The following is a 19,358-nucleotide window of genomic DNA, read 5'->3' as shown; positions in this document are numbered from 1 at the left end:
AAGACATGCGGGAAAGGGCTCCGAGCCGGATTCAAACCCGGGCTGCCCGCTCATGAGGACTGGGCCTCTGTGGTATGCGCTCTACCAGGTGTGCCACCGGGAGCGCCCCACAAGAATATTTTCTGAGGTAATAAACCAAGTGAGAAGTAGTCTCATTTTGTATTGAGATAGATAGGAAGTGTCTTCAGCCTGCATTCTTTCAAAAATCCAGCAGGGTCGCTTACAAAAATGCAAAAGCACTCCGGTCCTGTTTGCTCCACTGCTCAGACCGAGAGGGTGAAGTAATGTGATCCTGTGTCTTTTCCTCCTTCTACACTCCTTAAAAGCTCTCTGTTTTCATTCTGCATCCATCCACCAGATGTCCTCAGACGTCTCAGATGTCACCTGATTGTTTCAGTCACCAGCTCACCTCTTGGGTCATGGGTCAGTCATCCATTGTAATCTTGTCTCCTCTGGACCTGATCTGTTGCTGCTTTCTTGTTACTGGATTTGACTGTTAAACTGTCTCCAATAATGTGAATTTCACATCATCCTACCTGCTTGTCTTGTGTGTATTTGTTGCCAGAATACACCGGGCATTATACTCCTTTAAACTGGGTGATTCTGATGACATCACTACAACATTCTCTGGGTTATCTCCTCTGACTTTGCGTGTAAAAGTGAGCCCTTATATGTTGGATTAAAGATAACTTATTCACTTTGTCTCTGTCAGTTTACACACAAAACCACAGTGTCTGTCAGTTGACTAGCTCCATTAATTATTTTTATCCCCCTGTGAGACTGTGACAGTTCCACTGCTATAAAGTGCTGTGGCCTGTACTCACAGGAAAAGGAAGTACTAAACCTTCAGCTACATCATATTTAGCTGCTATTCAGTCTGTTACTCAGTCAGCAGCAAGACGACATGAAGGTGACATCGCTTTGCATCATACTGTGTAAGTCTGCATTCATTTTATACGCTAAAATCATATCAGATCTTATTTCAGACAGTTTTATCAGTTAGACATGACAATGGAGATAGAAAAATGAGGCATTGTGTTGCAGATACATGCTTTTACTGGTTATTTCATGAAGAAAAAGTAGTGCAGAACTGCACATTTTGTAAAATAACATAATTTGGCTGTGAAGTTTATCTTAATTAATCAAAATATATCATGGTGCCTTTTTCATAGTCCGTTTTTTTTGTTTGTTTTGTATTTTGTCGCCATCATGCATGATAAAGGAATGTACATTAATAGCTGGTATAATGTTCTTTGTTCTGAACTCACATTCAATTTCATTGACTGAAACCTGTTTTTACACACTTTATGTACGTAAATGTCTTAGTATGGAGTCAGACTTTATCTTTATCTATTTATCCTTTTATTTATCTATATTTACTAGTGCAGTGCCCGTAGGAAGTATCTCATATCAAATGATTATGGGCATCACGCTTAGCAACATGAATGTCATCCCTGAATTACATCGTAATGCAACATAAGAAGTGAATAAAGCTAAATCTCTGCTTAGCATGCTGATCACGAATAACAGAATTTGCACATTACATGCAGACCACTACAACGTCTGTAACTCCATAAAAAACGTACTTTTCATAACGTACGCACGCCATCCAGCACATACACATTGAACATTGATATTCACTGGAAACTATTTGAATATTATTGGAAAATCAAACCTTGTAGCCACTTTAAAACTCCTAAAGATAAGATAAATAGACTTACAGATGAGATGAGTCAGGGTGGAAATCCAGAGTGAATTGTGTTACTGACCAGGTGTAGGCCTATGACATAATGGGGCGGTGCTCCCCTAAAAAAATAATTAAAAAATCTTCAAAATCGAGGATGCACAACTTCATGTTATGCGCAAGCCACGTAAGAAATTTGAGGTCAGTCTGACTAACTGGGGATTTCCACCGGGCGCGTTACAGCAGCAGCACGTCAGCTTAGCGAGCCGGTCGTATACACGCGACATAACGAGATAACGCGATAATCCTGACCATACGGGAGACCGCAAGATCCTGTGATAAACTCTAAACTCTATTTATACAGTCTATGGATAAACTGTGTGTATAAAGTAAACAACAACAACAACAACCAACTTACTTTGCTTCTCTGACGTGAAAGATCTGTTGATCTGACCATCTATCCTTATAAAAACAATATGTTATGTCATAAATGATTGTATGATGTTCCACTTCAACAATCAGTCTCTTGTCGTCCGTGTCGCCGATCCTCTGGGACCCTTTAATCGATTGATTGATTGATTGATTGATTGATTGATTGATTGCTGATCTGGTGCCCCGGTCATAACATAATGTTGATGTGAAGTAGTTTTAGGCTGCATGAACTGCGTATTGTGTTTTATTTTGAAAGGGGACGGAAGTGTTTTACGCTGATTCTGAGTCGGACTTCCTGTCTGGTGATCTGCTCTGTTGAGATTCACGCGGTTTGGCAGCGTCTCGCGGAGAAATAGAAGTCCTACCTAATGCTCGCGTAGAGACGCAGACGTGACGCTGCAGTAACGTTACGCTAAGCGCCCGGTGGAAACGCTCTCATTGATTAGAGTGTTACCTATTTGCAACGGCGAACGCAACGCTGCAGTAACGCGCCCGGTGGAAATCAGGCTTAACAGTCAGCGAGGTATGCCCTAGACACACATTCACAAACACACACACACACACACACACAGACACTTCTTGCTTTTATAGATAGATCTTTTTAAAAAAAAAAAAAAAAATTATGTCTGTCTGTCTATAAAATATCATGAAGAGTGAAAAGGTGAATAAAAAATGCTGACACACCTAACATAATAATATGTAAATAATAAGCATTTACCATGATAATTTACAGAGGCATGTGTTGTTGGACTGTCGGCTAATATTTTATGTTGTAATATTTGTGTCATGTAGGTTTACATACATATAAAGACATGCACGTCTGCTTTTGTCTCCTCAGTGCTCAATGTGCTCTTCCTGCTTCGTGCTCAAGGTCAGAACAACGATGTTAAGAAAGCTGGTGAGTGAGGTTTGATAATTGATTTTATGGACATAAACCATCGCTTTTAGTTTTTTCAACTTTGAACATGAAAATTAAATTAAAATTCTCAAGTCTTTTTCTCTCTTTTTTTAATGAATATGAGCACTTCATGTTAAAGCATGCAACACCATTTCTCAAAGGGTAGATATTATTATTTTGTTTTCTTTCTCTCTGTCAAAGATGCAGCTTTTATTAATGTGGATCCAAACAGACTGCAGTTCTTTAGATATGAATCCATCTCACTTAACTGTGTGAGGATTCACGGCTCATCTGAATGGAGAGTGATGAAAAAGATTTCCTCAGATGCTTCTCGATGGGAAACATCAACAGGATCCTTGAAGATTAATCCGGCTTTAGAATCACACAGTGGAGAATACTTTTGTGAAAATGGAGAGGGAGAGAGAAGCAACGCTGTCAACATCTCTGTCACTGGTATGTTCAGCAAATTAACTCATATTGTTTAGAAATGTGCTACATTCTCTCTGGGCTTCCTTCCAAAGACATGCAGCTTAGGTTTAACTGGTGACTCTACATTGCCCGTAGGAGTGAATGAGAGCGTGAATGTTTGTCTGTCTCTATGTGTCAGCCCTGTGGTAGTCTGAGACCTGTCCAGGAAGTGTCCCGCCTCCCGCCCAACGTCAGCTGGGATCGGCTCCAGCGCCCCGAGTTCAGATAAGCGGCTCAGGATAATGAATGGATGGATGTTCAAAAAGGGCAAAATGTGGCTGAAGGCTCCATAAAAACTATTAATTAGATCTGAATTAAGAATGTCTTTACTTTGTGTGTTGTTGTCCAGCTGGTGAAGTGATCCTGGATATTCCTGCTCTCCCTGTGATGGAGCAACAGACGGTGACTCTGCGCTGCAGAAAAAAGACATCTGCCATCTCTACAGCTGATTTCTACAAAGATCGCCGATTAATAAAGACAGAATACACTGGCAACATGACCATTCCCAATGTTTCATTATCTTCTGAAGGTCTTTACAGATGCAGAATATCTGGAACTGGACGTTCACCAGAGAGCCGGCTGTCTGTCAAAGGTGAGACAAAAAACTGTCCGACTTACACTGTATACATTTTAACATTTCTGCTATAAATGTCTATTTTACCATAAGTCAGGATATAGTCCTGATTTTGTCCTGTGGGTGGTGCCAAAAAACTAAAGGTGTCATAACAGATCCAGGGTACATCCTCTAGAGAGCATAAATATGTTAGAACAAATCTCATCACAGTTTGTCTGTAAGATGGGTTGCACTGAAGCAAAAGCTGTTAGGATTCTTCTGGGGACCATGAACTGTATTTCAGAGTCAAAGTCCAAAACCTAATTTCCAGGAAACATTCCTGAGAGCATGGCTCAACTCAGGACCTGCCCCTCATATAACAAAATGCTTCAGAAACACACAACATGTCCTACTTTCATTTCATATGAAGCTAAATATTGTCTTTGTTTGTTGTATTAATGTAAACAAGCTTTCATGCTCCCACAGTTGAAGTCTCAGCACCTCTAGATGGTCAGGAGACTCAGACAAACTGAGAACATGATGTATAAACTGACAACCTGTCACACCATCATTTCTTGTGGTATTAACAGCATATATTATACCTGCACCCCAAGAGACAACACCTGGGGAGGGTCGAAAGAGGTCTCCTCCTCCTCCTCATCCTCCAGACCCTGATTCCATTCAGCTCTCCATCCTGTTGCCGGTCGTCTTCACCTGTTTGTGTGTGGCTGTGCTGCTGCTGGTGGTGGGACTACTGCACTGTCGGAAACACAAAGGTACAGTACTTGGGAGAATCATAAAACATGCTATAAAATGTAGTTTGTTCTGTAAAAGAGACAGCATACAAAACAACATTTTCCCTTATCTATATACAGATTGCATGTGGTGTAAGTGTGAAGTATTGTGCAAACATTACAAATTACAAAAAAAACATATACTAACTAAAATGCATAATATGACTGTAGCCCCAGGATATTAAGGATATTTCAACCCCGTATCCACTATAGCCATAGGTTACTTGCAGTAACCACAATCATACCCTTTCAATAATCAATATTATATTGCATGTCTTCTACTCCTCCCTGCTACTGATTGTTAGTATGTTTCTGTTTGTTTTCCTGTTAAATCGATGAATAAAGGTACATTTTTGTTTTCTCAGTTTCTGGGGAGTCAAATGCAGCTGACCAAACATATGCTGTTGTCAATAAACAAAGGAAACAAAGAGGTATTTCATTTGAAATTATCATACAGCAAGTTTAGCAAATCTAATCATTCTTCGATTAACCTTTACCATTCAGTATTTGCCATTTTTCACTGCCATTGTTCTTCTGTTGATTGTACAGTAGCAGGCTTTTCCACTGAGGCGCCAACAGCAGGATCAGACCCCGGTGAGTACCAATTATTACTGTCATGATAAAAGTTAATTTAGGTAAGATAGTAGATTAATTTGCCCTTTCGTCTGACTTCTTGTCAATACTGTATTGTGTCTTCAAGTGTGGTTAACCCTCCACTATTATCAAGACACAGTCACTGGATATGAGGATTTTTCAAATTATTGATTTTCATTTGAGCCAAGGGAGGCTATCATATAATACTATAATACAGTTTGTATAAATGTAGATACACTGCTGTTCAGTTGTCTGGTATCGTATGTCACAAAGTTTGTGTCCAGTCAGACGTCCAAGAGCTGTCCAACTCTACGTGTTGAATGGTCTCTGATGCTTTTATTTTGTACAGTCCTCTTTATAAACAGAAGTTATTGTGTGTGAAGGGTTTGTTGCATATATGGAGAACAAAACAGCGTATAATGGCTCAACCAAAGAGCAGGAAGAGACAAAGATCCCTGTGAGCAACAGTTGAATAAGAATAAAAGCTGAAAACCCAAGCATGGGAAGCAACAGACAATATGTTGCTTACGCTTTAGCTGCTAACAAATTTAACCACTATTGGAACTGGATCAGGGAATATCAGCTCAACATACTTTGGACTGACAAATAATAGTTGAGTAGACTTCAGATGTTCGACAGAAAAATGGACGAAAGTCCAACAGTAAACTTTAAACTTTTGAATGGAAGTGTATGCTTGTCCTAATGCCAATAGACACTACAGCTGTTAAATTACATGTTTGTTTTTTTTGTTTTTTTTATATTTCTGTTTGTTTCAGATTACGAATTTGTCGGCATGGCTGAAGAGCAGACAGCTACATATGCCCATGTGGCCAAACGCAATAAAAAGAGAGGTATTTGTTTCATATCATCATACTTTTACAATAAGTTAACATATATGTTCATATCGGTTCAGTACTTCTTATAGGGGGTTTAGAAAATGGTTGGAATTTGTTTTCTGAGTGTCTGGGGAGGCAATGGGAAAATTAAAGGTAGTTTTTCATTAGTTTTATAGAAATAAAAAATCTAATGTCGTCTGCATACAGCGTAATAATTGATACAAAATAGAAAGGAAATTCATACATATTCTCAGTATCAGATACATAAAACAGATTAATCTCTAAACATGTCACTTTCTTATACAATGCATGTAGTATTTCATGAATATATATTTACCATGTTAACAGCTTTAGTTCTCTCTGTCTCCCAGGTCAGAATGATACATAATTACGTTAAATCAATTTTTATGATATTTAATATATAAAATATTTTTATTTTGACTGTTTTAGTCAAAATCATATAATTGATTTATTGCCATATCTGGTTCCACTTTATCTTTTCCCCAAATGTCTAATCCATGCTCAAAAATTTCCCCCCCCAAATAAACACTAACACTTTCAGCCGAATTTTCACTCAAATCTAATTCATGATGTTTTCTATCGTGAAAACAGTTAAACGCAGTAAACACTTGAGTGCTTGAGATCATTATCTGACTTCATCTGAGAGCTTGAACTCACTCACAGCCTCAGAGTCTATTTTAAAAGGTAGCATATCAGAGTATAATAGCAATTAAGCCATAAGCTCCGTGTGGTTTAACGGTTCACACGTCTGAAGAAGCTGCTGCACACTCTCTGTGGTCAACCACCCCATTCAGGTCAAACTGACGCACACAGTGTGACACGTCTATAAATGAACCAACGTCTTTTTAAAAAGTGATCATTCTCGCATTTCAGATAAAAACCACACGTGAAACCCACAGACAGAAACAGGTTCACTCGTCTGTCAGTTAAAGCATTCACAGCAATGCACCCTTTACATTTGCTTTTTCCAAACATTAAATATTCACATGTTTAAAACAAGTAAAAAAGTAGTTTTTATTGATTGAAAATAGACAAAGAGAACCAAACAGGGCCCAGTATTGAGCCCTGGGATACCCCACTCTGAGCAGCAGGAATATACATCCGAAGAAGCACAACATTTGAAAAACATAACAAGAACATCCAAGTGCAATATTTACACATTCAATGTATTTTTTTGTCCGTATCAACCTTTTACACTCTCTCTCTTTCTCTCTCTCTCTCTCTCTCTCTCTCTCTTTCTCTCTCTCTGTCAGATAACAATGAATTCTTGACTTCATCTCCTTGCTATACATTGTGCTCAGGTAAGACAAACTCACATCTTGTATCAAAAAGTACTGAACAGGAATCAATTTGTATCATTATTCTGTTTCTCATGGATGTGATTCTCATCTTGGAAGATTTTTTTCCTTAATTGAACTTTTTGATATTTCTGCTTTATGCTGTGATTTTATTGTTTTTATACTTAAATGTTATATAAAGATAGATCCCACTTGATAATTCCCCCATTACTGACTGAAGGTTTCATTCTTCCCATAACAGGACCAGGAGGACCGAGCTCTTCTGCTTCAGAAGATTTCTCTGCAAGTTTGTATCATACAGTCTATTAGGCAAGACCTTATACTAATCAGCAGCCCCTGTTTGCCCTTTTGTGGAGAAGACTTCATTCTTTTTGAGTTTAAATAAAAGTTATATCAGTGAGTTAGCACAAGCATGTTTTTGCATTTTTTGATCATTTACTGTTGCTTTGAAATGCACGTATAGATTTAAGGTTGTTTTTTTTGTCTTTTGACTGAAATATTTCATTGTGTCACACTTTCAGTCACCTGTAATTAAAGTAATGTCTGTATGTCTGTAAATCAGATGGATGATTTTTTGAAGCAAGACAGATGAGCTTTGTTGGAAAGAAATGGCAACAAAGACACAATTGTTAAAAATTGCGTGTATTGATTCATAATTAGGTATCTCTGTAGTATATTCCTCTTTCTAATAATATATTTTTCATTGTTAATATTATTGTTTTACTGTATTTTTTTCCTGCTCCTTGGAAAGTTATTTGGAACTGTGCAAAGAAATGTACATTTCGCAACATGATATTTATTGGCAAATAACTATGTTTATTTTTAACAATTACAATAATAATAACCAACAAAACATATGAGCCCCCAGTCATAGCAGGAGTCCCAACAGTACAGATGCCAGCTCTCTCTTTAGAATATATATCCTTATCTTTCTTGTTATTAAATATGACATTAATACCAGGTAGATTATGCTGGACTAGATTGAATGTTATGGAGAAGTAACCCCAATAAAACTCACCAATTCATAAACATTATAAGCTGTACTGAGCCACTGGACACAGAGACAACCAAAGTTTGAACAACTAATGAATTAATATATGGATAAATAATCTGCTATATGTTTAGTTGTTTCCACTAATGTATAATAAAGGAAGTGTTTCAAAGTGATGATCTTGTGGTCTCTTCTGGCTCTGGACTTCGACTTCACAGCCGAAGATCAGACATGATGTTAAATCTATTTTGTGTTTCACTGTTTCCAGCTTTAAATGTAAAGTATGTACACACAGTCACGCCTAGATCTGGAGAAATGACGCTGCTTCTGTTTGTACGAGTTCGTAAGAAATCGTAAGAAATAGTATTTTGCATAGTTAACAAAAGAAAAAAAAGTTGTTTTGTTTACTTTTGGACTCATGATGCACATGATGTCACTGTTTAAGTCAGATCACCATATCAAAGGTGCAGACAAATCAGGAAGTGACAAAGACGAAGCCAGCAGTGACATCTTGTGCTCGAGTGTTGACATCACCTCTGCTTTGGTTTTGTCTCCATTTCTGCACAACAATGACTGCTGCAAAATACTAACTGACCACTACATTTCCCATAATGCAACACAATGTCTTTTGGTGAGACCATCCATGACTAACGACTCCTCAAGCCATGATGATGTCACTGTGACATCACTATGACATCACTAGAGTTATTTTCTCAGGCTTGAAAAAACTAAGTATGATGAGTAAACTGATAATAATAATCCAGAAGGGTGTGTCTTGTTTAAATATATTACATAATAATATTAAATTAAAGCTGCTCACAGCAATGAACGGGCCCTCGCAGACATTCATGTTGGAGGGGACGCTGACAGGAAACAGGTTCTGACAGGTTTTTTTCAGCATGGTGAAAATACGAAAAGGGTGTTTCTTCCAAGTGCAGTGATACCTCCGAAAAGAACCTCCAACAAAGATTTAATGACTTACAAAACTCTGACTTATAACAACTTTGAAACCCACAAAGGTCTTAAGATGATACTGACCAAATCTGACGTCAAGTAAAGGGCGTCAAAATGGCCTAAACGCACAAAAATTTGATAATCAGTTCAAGATGGCCGACTTTATGTTGGGTTTAGGGTATGGCTCCCTATGGCTGAGTCTTTTTTTGTACATCTCCAGGCGTTACATCTGCCTATCAAATTTTGTTATTCTACTTCAAATGAGTGGGCATCAACTTTGTACACTGTTAGGGGGAGCGAGAGCCAATTTGCCATGCCCACTTACAAAAACCAGATCTCTGTGCTGACCAAGGGTCGGTGCTCGGGCCATAATTAACTTAATGTCAGTGCCACAGATCCTTCCTTCTCATGCAGATTTGCACTCCGGGACTCAGCAGCTCTGACAGCTGAGCAGCTAAATTAAAACACGTGTGACTGAAACCTGAAAGATGCTATAAACTGCTGCGCCCTCTACGCTGCACAGGAAGTGCTGCACCTCCACGTACATCATATTTAGCTGCTTTTCTGTCTGATGTTCACACGATCAGCAGCAAGACAACATGAAGGTCAGCGCTCTCTGCATCAGACTGAGTGAGTAACAAGTCTTCCACTCTAGAATCAAATCAAACTAACTAGTGGTTCGGGTTATTGTAAATTAAATACCATAAATGAAAAAAGTTCACACTGAAAAATTCACGAAGAGAGAGGTGTCTTGAAGTTGATAACATGATAAACTTCTATTTATTATAAGTAATAATCCTGATGAAAGTGGCTGATGATTCTGGTTGTTGATACATACAGTCATGGAAAAACAAATGTTAATTTTAATGCCTGGTACAACTAAAGGTACATTTGTTTGGACAAATGTAACAATAACAACAAAAATAGTTGATAAGAGTTTAATATAAGAGATGATATCTAGACATTTTCCATGGTTTTCTTGATAAGGATTTCAGTTATTATCAAGAAAACCATGGAAAATGTCAAATATCAGATACTAAATTAAACAGTTATGTTGTTATCATTATATTTGTCCAATCAAATGAACCTTTAGAGATACCAGCCATTAAAATGAACAAGAAAGCAAGGACAAAAGGATGGTCTAATATTTTTTTTTTATATAATATATGTGCTGCTAGAGTCATTGTACATAAAGACAGCTGTCAGTCTGAAACACTGCTCTCTGTTTGTGTCTCCAGTGGTGACTGTACTGCTGAAGAACAGTCTCTATGTTCAGGAAGCTGGTGAGTTGGAGTTTGTTGATTAAAGCCTCATCAAATAAAGCCTACATTAGTCCAATCTTTCATGAATAGATGAAATTAATATGTCCAGATAGTCTTTCAGGCACTGAATGTGAGAGCTTCACCTCTATATTTCCTGTCATACATTCAAACATGGTCTGCATGGTGGAGTAGTGGTTAGCACGCATGTTCTCTCCGGGTACAAACATGGAGCTTAGGCTCAAGTGGTGACTCTACATTGCCCATAGGAGTGAATGAGAGCGTGAATGTTTGTCTGTCTCTATGTGTCAGCCCTGTGGTAGTCTGGAGACCTGTCCAGGAAGTATCCCGCCTCCCGCCCAATGTCAGCTGGGATCGGCTCCAGCGTCTCAGGATAATGAATGAATGTTTTCTGAAAAAGCCCTCTTTCTGTTTCCTTTCTCCGTCACAGATGCAGCTTCTATTAATGTGGATCCAAACCGACTGCAGTTCTTTGAGTATGAATCCATCTCACTTACCTGTGGTGGGATTCATGGCTCATCTGAATGGAGAGTGATGAAAAAGATTTCCTCAAATACTTCTCGAGTGGAAACATCAACAGGATCCTTGAAGATTAATCCGGCTTTTGAATCACACAGTGGAGAATACTTTTGTGAAAGTGGAGAGGGAGAGAGAAGCAACGCTGTCAACATCTCTGTCACTGGTATGTTCAGCAAATTAACTCATATTGTTTAGAAATGCTGAAATGTGGCAAAATTGTGGAATCTAGCAATTTGGTAAAAATGTTTGTACTTTGTGTGTTGTTGTCCAGCTGGTGAAGTGATCCTGGAGAGTCCTGCTCTCCCTGTGATGGAGGGAAAGATGGTGACTCTGCGCTGCAGAAAAAAGAAGCCATCTGCTATCTCTACAGCTGATTTCTACAGAGATGGCCTCCTCATCATCAGCAGCTCTACAGGAGAGTTCACCATCTGGGGTGTTTCTAAATCTGATGAAGGACTCTACAAGTGCAGCATCTCTGATGGTGGAGAGTCAGCAGAGAGCTGGCTGGCTGTCAGAGGTGAGACACTGCACTGTTTAAAATCACCAAATGAAAGTTTAGCATTCCTTCAGATATAAATACTGTCACTGTGTTGTGACTGATGTGTTCTCTTGTCTTTGCAGCTCTTCACAGAGAGACTTGTCCCTCCTGGGATCACTCCATTTATCTCCTCCTCCTCTTGAGGACGGTGTTCACCATAGTGATGGTGGCTCTGCTGCTGCTGCTGGTGGGACTGCTTCACTGTGGGAAACTCACAGTTACACAAAAATGTACTCATGCAAACAGGTGAAAGGTAATCTGAGCAGAGAACATCCCATCACACTTAGAAAACATCTTCTCATCAAGATCTGTTTTTACATCTTTTATCATCTGTTTGTACTTTGACTTTTGTTTAAGTTGTGTTTTTAACTGGAAGTTGTCAAACCTCTGTGTTACGTGTTCACACTTGCAGTGGCTGTTTCTGTCTCACTTTCTCACTCAGTAAAGGTTACAAACCACAGATGTTCTGACTGATGGCTGAGCTATTTTAAAATGGCGAGTCAGCATTTATCATTGTCATATTTAATTTGTTCTATGTTTTATTTTAGACTCTGTAGATGCTGGTGATAATTTGAGCTTCTCAGACAAAAACCACATGAGAACATGTACGTTTGTATGTAAGAGGCTCTGTGGGAAGTCAGTTGTTTTCATCTGTATTGATCTAGTGTTTAAGTCATTTGACCCAAAGTAAAAAGAATGTAATATTACAGCATTGTGAGTCAAATAAATGATTTTGAACATCTGGTTTAAAAAGTCAAGAAATGTACCACTTCACAGAACTCAGAACTATATCTTTATTTTTATAGCCATTTCAGAGGACAAATCAGATTGTCACATTTTTTAAAATATCTTTATAAAACACACACATACATTCCTATATTACAAATATGTAAGCATGTATATATTAAAACAGACAAGAGCAAAATATAATTTATACCTATACGGTCTTTTTAATAAGTGTTTTTTTTACTGCAAAACTTTCTTTAATATATCTATATAATTGAATGTATGTCTTGTAAATGTTCACACTTTCCGATAGAACAAATACAAAAAAACACAATTTAAAGTTGATATTTCTCAAAGCAAATACTATTAAAAAAAACATTTACTGTCACAACTGTGACACAAGTCCACTCCTTTGTTTTTGTTTTTTGCTTGTTTTCCATCTCAAAATAAATTTTAATACAAACATCCAATACAGTAAAATGCATTGTTAAACATAATTTAAAAAAAACAAAGGTTAAAGCCTGATTTGATCAGATCAAAAAGCAACGTGACTTAAAGGAGAAAAACCGAAAGATGAGCTCAAGAAGACAAGACGGACTAATTATTAACTTTCAGTGAGTCTGAACTGGTTCATGAGGGAGACCTGCAGTTCGTCTCCAGCTTCCCAGACCTTCAGACCAGAAAGACTCACAGTGACAGTTTCTCCTGCTTGGAGTTTCATTGATTCTCTAAACGTGTCTGACAGGTTCTTTGTTGTTGAACTGTACTTGTAATTTCCAGCCTCCCAGTTGTTTTTCCTGCAGGGAGTTAAATTGGGTAAAAGAGGGAAGGTAAAGAAAAATAGATTTAAAAAACAACATTACAGTTAAATCCATTGTGTACATGAATGATTGTATTTTACAGCTTATATCTCCTGACACACTTGGTTAATATATTGACAAAGACGATTATACAGCAAAACACGATTTTAACCCACACATTAACAACATACCTCATTAAAATTATTCTTCACATGGATACATGCGTTCTGTCGAGTTTAATAAAAAATCCTTCAGTTGAGCTGCTGTCCTGCTCCTCTGACTGAAGACTCTGAGACTGTTAAGATTCATTCATCTCCTTCATCCTGCTGAGAACAACAACACACATCATGAGTCATCACTAATCACATAGACAGATGGGTGTTTGTCAGCAGCAGTTGAAAGAAGATAAAACTGAAATGATTTGTGAAAAAGATCCTTCAGATTGTCCAACTGGGAGGCAGACATTACATGAATGTGTGAGTGAATTATGATATGTGATCAGCTGGATGATGTAATGAAACCTTGTTGATGCTCAGATCTCTGAACCAACCTTCACTACTTTACTCTATTTAATCACTGATTTTGACATTAATACAATCACAATTGACTGTTTATACATTGTGGACAGGACAAGTTAAAAATGAACCTTGTTCTCCAGCTGCTTCTTTAGCTTCTTCACATATTCATCAGTTTGCTTCACTTTGATCTTCTCCACCTGGGAAAAAAAATATCTCAGTGAAAATATGAACCTCCTCATGTTTGGCCCTCAGCTCCTTCAGTTCTCCCTCAGCTTTCTCTGCTCTCTGCTGCTGGATCTGGATCTGTTTGTTCAGCTGGGAGAGAGGAGAGATGAAGAGAGACTTTTTATCTCATTTAGTTTATGTTCACTTCACACGACTGATAACAATTAATATTGTCTGAATGAGACAATGACAGATGATCTCTATTAGACACTTTGATCCAACAGCAGAAGTTTGTGGATGTGTGTGAACATCACCTCCAGCTGCTCAGCCGTACTGTTCTGTGTGTGTGTGTGTGTGTGTGTGTGTGTGTGTACCTGTGATTTATTCTGCTCAAACTCTGCAGTCGTCTCCTCCAGCTGATCTTGAGTCTGTTTCAGCTGATCTTGAGTCTGTTTCAGCTGATGTCGAGTCTGTTTCAGCTCTTCATTGGTTCTCATCCTCTCTCTCTCAGCTGACTGTTGGTTTTCTTCCAGCTGACACACAGACAGATGATGTTAATCTTTCAGTAGTTATTAATATTTACAGTTCACTGTAACTTCAGGACACATTCAACATAAACATAACATTTAAGCAGCTTATGTCTTCATGAATAAATCTGAGAAAAAAGGGTGAATTAATAATCTGAGTAGAACAGAGATGAAACATAACTTTGATAACAGTGAAGGTCTGAACAATGAGGATATAAAGACATAGTCATCAAAACTCAGTGGCTTCAACTTAATTTACAGTGGTAAAATGATTTGGATCAGTGTGTGTGTGTGTGTGTGTTTGTACATTTTTCTTCAACTGGATGATCTCTGCATCCTTGCTCTCCAGTTGATTCTTCAGCTTGTTTTCTTTTTCTTCCAGCTAAAAGACAGACAGACAGACAGACAGACAGACAAACTGAGATTATCTGAACTGTTGAACCTGAAAGTTTTGTTCTGACTGGTTAAATTCTGTCTTTATATTTTGAGGTTAGTTGTAGCTGTTGTAGCTGTAGCTGTTTTTGCATAAATTTGCTAAGTTTTTATGTATTTTTTGTAATATTTTTGATGGATACTTCTGTGGAGAGAAGAGTTTATTCAAGAGAGGAGCTTCTTTCATTGAAACGGAGCAAGTCTGGAGGACAGCATCACCCTATTCCACCTGAGTTGAAGAGGTGTTTTCGTGGTTGCCGTGCTGGTGCTAAAGTTAAGGCTCAGAAATGGAGATACAAACCTTTTCTGCCGTCAGTCATCATGGGGACTGTCAACTCTCTGCCCAACAAGACTGATGAACTGGAGATACTGGTGAAGACTCAGAAAGTAAACTGTGAGTGTAGTCTCTTGTGTTTTACGGAAAAGTGGTTTAATCAAAACATCTCAGACTTCAATGTGGATCTACCTGGCTTCACTCTCATAAGATCAGACAGAGATGCTAAAGCTAGTGGCAAGAAGAAGGTGGGTTTGGCTTTATTTGTGAACCAGAGATGGTGCAGTCCTGCACATGTTACTGTCAAGGAGAAGATGTGCTGTCCAGACATTGAATTATTGGCAGTTTGTATGAGACCATATAATGTACCAAGGGAGTTCAGTCATATCATAACAATACTTGTGTACATTCCACCCAAGGCAACTGCTGAAGTTCCATGTGAAGTTCTACATGAACTTGTTGCTAGGATACAGACTAAACACCCAGCAGCATTCTTGATCATATGAGAGGACTTCAATCATGTTTCCCTCTCCTCTAACCTGACTGGATTTACAGTTTGTTAATTGTCCCACCAGAGAAAAAAAAAACCTTGATCTGCTGTATGCTAATGTCAAACAAGCTTACAGAGCTACTGCCTTGCCCCCAGTAGGACGATTGGACCACAACTTAGTTCTTCTGGAGACTTGTTACAAACCCTGTGTGTGGAGGCAGTCTGCAACTAAACTCACAGTCAGGAAATGGACACCAGAGGCAACTGAGGCTCTAAAGGACTGCTTTGAATGTACAAACTGAGGAGAACAGTATGGACATTGACAGACAGGTTGACTGCTTTACTGATTACATCAACTTCTGTGGAGACATGGTCATACCTACTAGGACTGTATGCTGTTTCAACAATAACAAACCTTGGATTACTAGTGATTTAAAGGCAATCCTCAATGAGAAGAAGGCAGCTTTTAGAGATGGTGACAAAGCACTGCTCAAACTAGTACAATATTCAAAAGATCCTTAGCTCCTACAGCCATCAGGCTGTCTCATTCTTCAAGAGATTCTACCAGACTAACTGAATTTTCCCTCGGGGATGAATAAAGTCATTTTGATTTGATTTGATTGATTTATATTATGAGGTCAGAAATATTTAAAGGAAGGAAAATGTTATGTTTTATTTAACTTTTTATATATATTTTCTATGAATGCAGCAGCTCTGTGAGAAACCAAAGAACACAAACAAACAGCTTCAGTTTAATTTTACAGTCTTAAAAGACTTTATGTTGATACATATTTACATACAGCTTAAATAAAATGAAGCAAAAACGGTGAGATTTACAATAAAACAAAACTAATAGGTGGAAACAAAAATCAATATTAATAAAAGATTTACCTCTTTTTTCTTGTCCTCCAGCTCCTTTTTCACTTTCTGCTTCAGCTCCTCCTCATTCTGTTTCTCCTGTTGGAGTTTCTTGATATCAGCTGATAGTTGACCCACCTGAGAGGAGAGAAGAGAGAAGAAAGATTCACATTTTTGTAATTACAGTATGTGAGTGAGGAGGAACAAAAATCATCAATAAAAGATGAAGAACCTCTCTTTTCTTCTCCTCGTTCAGCTCCTCCTCTCTCCTCTGTTTCTCCTGTTGGAGCTTCTTGATCTCAGCTGATAGTTGATCCACCTGATAGGAGAGAAGATAAAGACACAAGATGACAGACTGTTCTCTTATTAAAGTTTGTGAGGAAACATAAAGAATAAATCATGACAGGTGTCACAACCATCAAGTAACCCTCTAATGTTGTGATGTTTTTAGTATTTCCTGTTTTATTTTGTAATCTTATTGTTTCCTTGTTGTGTCTAGTGTTGCTCTCTGTGTTCTCCAGCCTCTGTGATCTTGTTCTCTGTGTATATTCTCTGTGTGTTGTCAGTTCCTCTTTGTCCTCTTAATGACTTCCTGACCACTCTCTGTATGTATCCACTGCTTTGTGTTTTAGGATTACTCCTGTACCTGTTGGACACCTCGCTGACTGCCACACCAAAGCTTAGTGGAGCTGCTTTCTGTTGGCGTACAACAGGGTTACACTGGTGGACCCACTGTCACTTTGTTTTCATATTGTGGTATGTGTTTACCTGTGATCTAGTCTGGTCCCGCTCTGCAGTCGTCTTCTCCAGATGATCTTGAGTCAGTTTCAGCTGATCATTGGTTCTCATCCTCTCTCTCCCAGCTGACTGTAGGTTGTCTTCCAGCTGACACACAGACAGATGATGTTAATCTTTCAGTAGTTTCACTCTCTGACTGAAATAAAACTCATCATTTGTAGTTTAGTTGAGTCTTGTACATTCAACATAAACATAAAACTTAAGCAGCTTATGTTGCAGAATTCTCTTCATAATTAAATCTGAAACATAGTTAATTACAGAGATGAGACATAACTTTAATAACAGTAAAGGTCGGAACAACGAGGAGGTAAAGCCAAAATCTACAAACAGATTTGATTTCATTAACATTCGTAAAATTCTTTGACTCTTTTTGTGGTTGCTCACTCCGGTGCTGCCTGTAGCCTGTGCCACTGCTCTCTGCTGCTGTTTTGCCTCAGACTCAGGTGCCTCTCCTCCTTCCTCCCTCTCCCCACACTCCCATACACTTATAAACCGGACTCCCCGGCTGCTGTGTTAGCTGTGATTGCTGTGCTACTGTGTTAACTGTGTTAGCTGTTCTACTGTGTTCGCCACCAAACTGAGTAGCTAGCTTTTGCTTCGCTATGACTTCTAACATCCCCTCTCTCCACAGAGGCACCTCCACTCTCTTTCCCAATACACACACACACTCACACAGACAATTACAATCTGGGCTCACTCATAACTGAACTGAACATTTTTCTCATCCCTGTCTCTCCTCTACCTGCAGGCCACCAAGCTTGGTGGTCTTGCTGTGGTCTGAGAGCATCTGGACTAGTTATGGCTTACCTCAAACTGCTTGGCTTCTTTTTGGCGTTCATCAATGCGTTTCCTACATCTATTATGTGTGAAAATGAACTTCACGATTTTCCCATCCTACCCAGTGACAAAACTGACAGTGTTTGCTCAAACAACAGAGACACTGCCTCTTTAATGGCGGTGAGGACATTTGGATTAACACCAAATATGAACTCTATTATTCCTCCATTGCTGTCATGTTTTATTATGAGTTTGCTCCGCAAAATGGTTTTGTTGCCATCTGATGTACATACAGCTGTCTGTAAAAAACAACTCCATTGTAGTGCCTCCTCTGCTTTCTGCCGTGCTTTGATTCTACTACTACTTGTGATTTCTGGTAATGTTCATGTCCACCCTGGACCTTCTTCTGATGTAACTTTTCCCAATGCTGGTTTGGCTTCAAAAGATCTATGCTTTGATGATTTCTTTGCTCATAAAAACCTGGGATTTTTGCATGTCAACACAAGAAGTATATTATCTAAAATGGATCAGCTCAAAGTGTGGGTGGAAAGCTCTAATCCTGACGTTCTAGTGATTACTGAGACCTGGCTGCGTAGATCTATTCCCTACCCTGAGGTAAACTTGTCTGGTTACAAACTGTTTCGACAGGATAGGTCATCTAGGGGTGGAGGGGTGGCAATTTTCGCTAAAGAACATCTACAGTGCACTAAAACCTTGGCTAGGTCAATTTCTAAACAATTTGATTTGCTCGTTCTTAATATCAAGCTATCCAATAACTTTTCTCTGTCAGTGGCTGGCTGTTACCGCCCTCCATCTGCACCTGCTTGCACCTTAGAAGCTCTAAGTGGTGCCTTGGCGCCTTTCACCAGGTCTGAGTTTGTCCTACTAGGTGACCTCAACTGGGACATGCTTAAGCCACCTGAGAAAGTTGTACAGCAATTTGATTGCCTTAATCTCCATCAAATCATAACCCATCCTACCAGGTTTCCCTCCAATACTCTTGATAAGGCTACCTTGTTAGAAATGGTTTTCACCAACTCCCCACATATGTATCAATCCGGTGTGTTTTGCAACGACATCAGTGACCACTGTTTCATTGCTTGTGTTCGCAAATTCTTCTCTGTCAAACAGCC

The 19,358-nt window shown here is 38.7% G+C and overlaps 2 protein-coding genes across 2 annotated transcripts; both read left to right on the top strand.

Annotated features, from left to right (window-relative positions):
* Positions 1-759: 759 nt before the first annotated feature.
* Positions 760-4,186, top strand: LOC131989145 (low affinity immunoglobulin gamma Fc region receptor II-like). The gene is made up of 4 exons (XM_059354344.1): positions 760-935; positions 2,955-3,014; positions 3,216-3,467; positions 3,832-4,186. Exons 1-4 carry the CDS (start codon positions 905-907, stop codon positions 4,128-4,130), a joined length of 642 nt encoding a protein of 213 aa, XP_059210327.1. The 5' UTR covers positions 760-904; the 3' UTR covers positions 4,131-4,186.
* A 5,875-nt stretch (positions 4,187-10,061) lies between these two features.
* LOC131989314 (low affinity immunoglobulin gamma Fc region receptor II-like) lies at positions 10,062-12,110 on the top strand. The gene is made up of 5 exons (XM_059354506.1): positions 10,062-10,153; positions 10,762-10,806; positions 11,234-11,485; positions 11,594-11,875; positions 11,944-12,110. Exons 1-5 carry the CDS (start codon positions 10,123-10,125, stop codon positions 12,108-12,110), a joined length of 777 nt encoding a protein of 258 aa, XP_059210489.1. The 5' UTR covers positions 10,062-10,122.
* Positions 12,111-19,358: the final 7,248 nt, after the last annotated feature.

This window comes from Centropristis striata, chromosome 17 (genome assembly GCF_030273125.1).
Source record: "Centropristis striata isolate RG_2023a ecotype Rhode Island chromosome 17, C.striata_1.0, whole genome shotgun sequence".
Taxonomy (NCBI): domain Eukaryota; kingdom Metazoa; phylum Chordata; class Actinopteri; order Perciformes; family Serranidae; genus Centropristis; species Centropristis striata.
Note: the sequence above shows the minus strand (reverse complement) of the source record. Positions and strands in the feature narration are given on the sequence as shown.

What these genes read in the sequence shown, in the direction of transcription:
- LOC131989314 (XM_059354506.1), top strand. Translation starts at nt 10,123, where the DNA reads ATGAAGGTCAGCGCTCTCTGCATCAGACTGA. An exon ending in TCTCTATGTTCAGGAAGCTG is followed by an intron (nt 10,807 to 11,233) that starts GTGAGTTGGAGT and finishes TCTCCGTCACAG; the next exon opens with ATGCAGCTTCTATTAATGTG. An exon ending in TGTCAACATCTCTGTCACTG is followed by an intron (nt 11,486 to 11,593) that starts GTATGTTCAGCA and finishes GTTGTTGTCCAG; the next exon opens with CTGGTGAAGTGATCCTGGAG.
- LOC131989145 (XM_059354344.1), top strand. Translation starts at nt 905, where the DNA reads ATGAAGGTGACATCGCTTTGCATCATACTGT. An exon ending in ATCGCTTTGCATCATACTGT is followed by an intron (nt 936 to 2,954) that starts GTAAGTCTGCAT and finishes TTGTCTCCTCAG; the next exon opens with TGCTCAATGTGCTCTTCCTG. An exon ending in CAACGATGTTAAGAAAGCTG is followed by an intron (nt 3,015 to 3,215) that starts GTGAGTGAGGTT and finishes TCTCTGTCAAAG; the next exon opens with ATGCAGCTTTTATTAATGTG.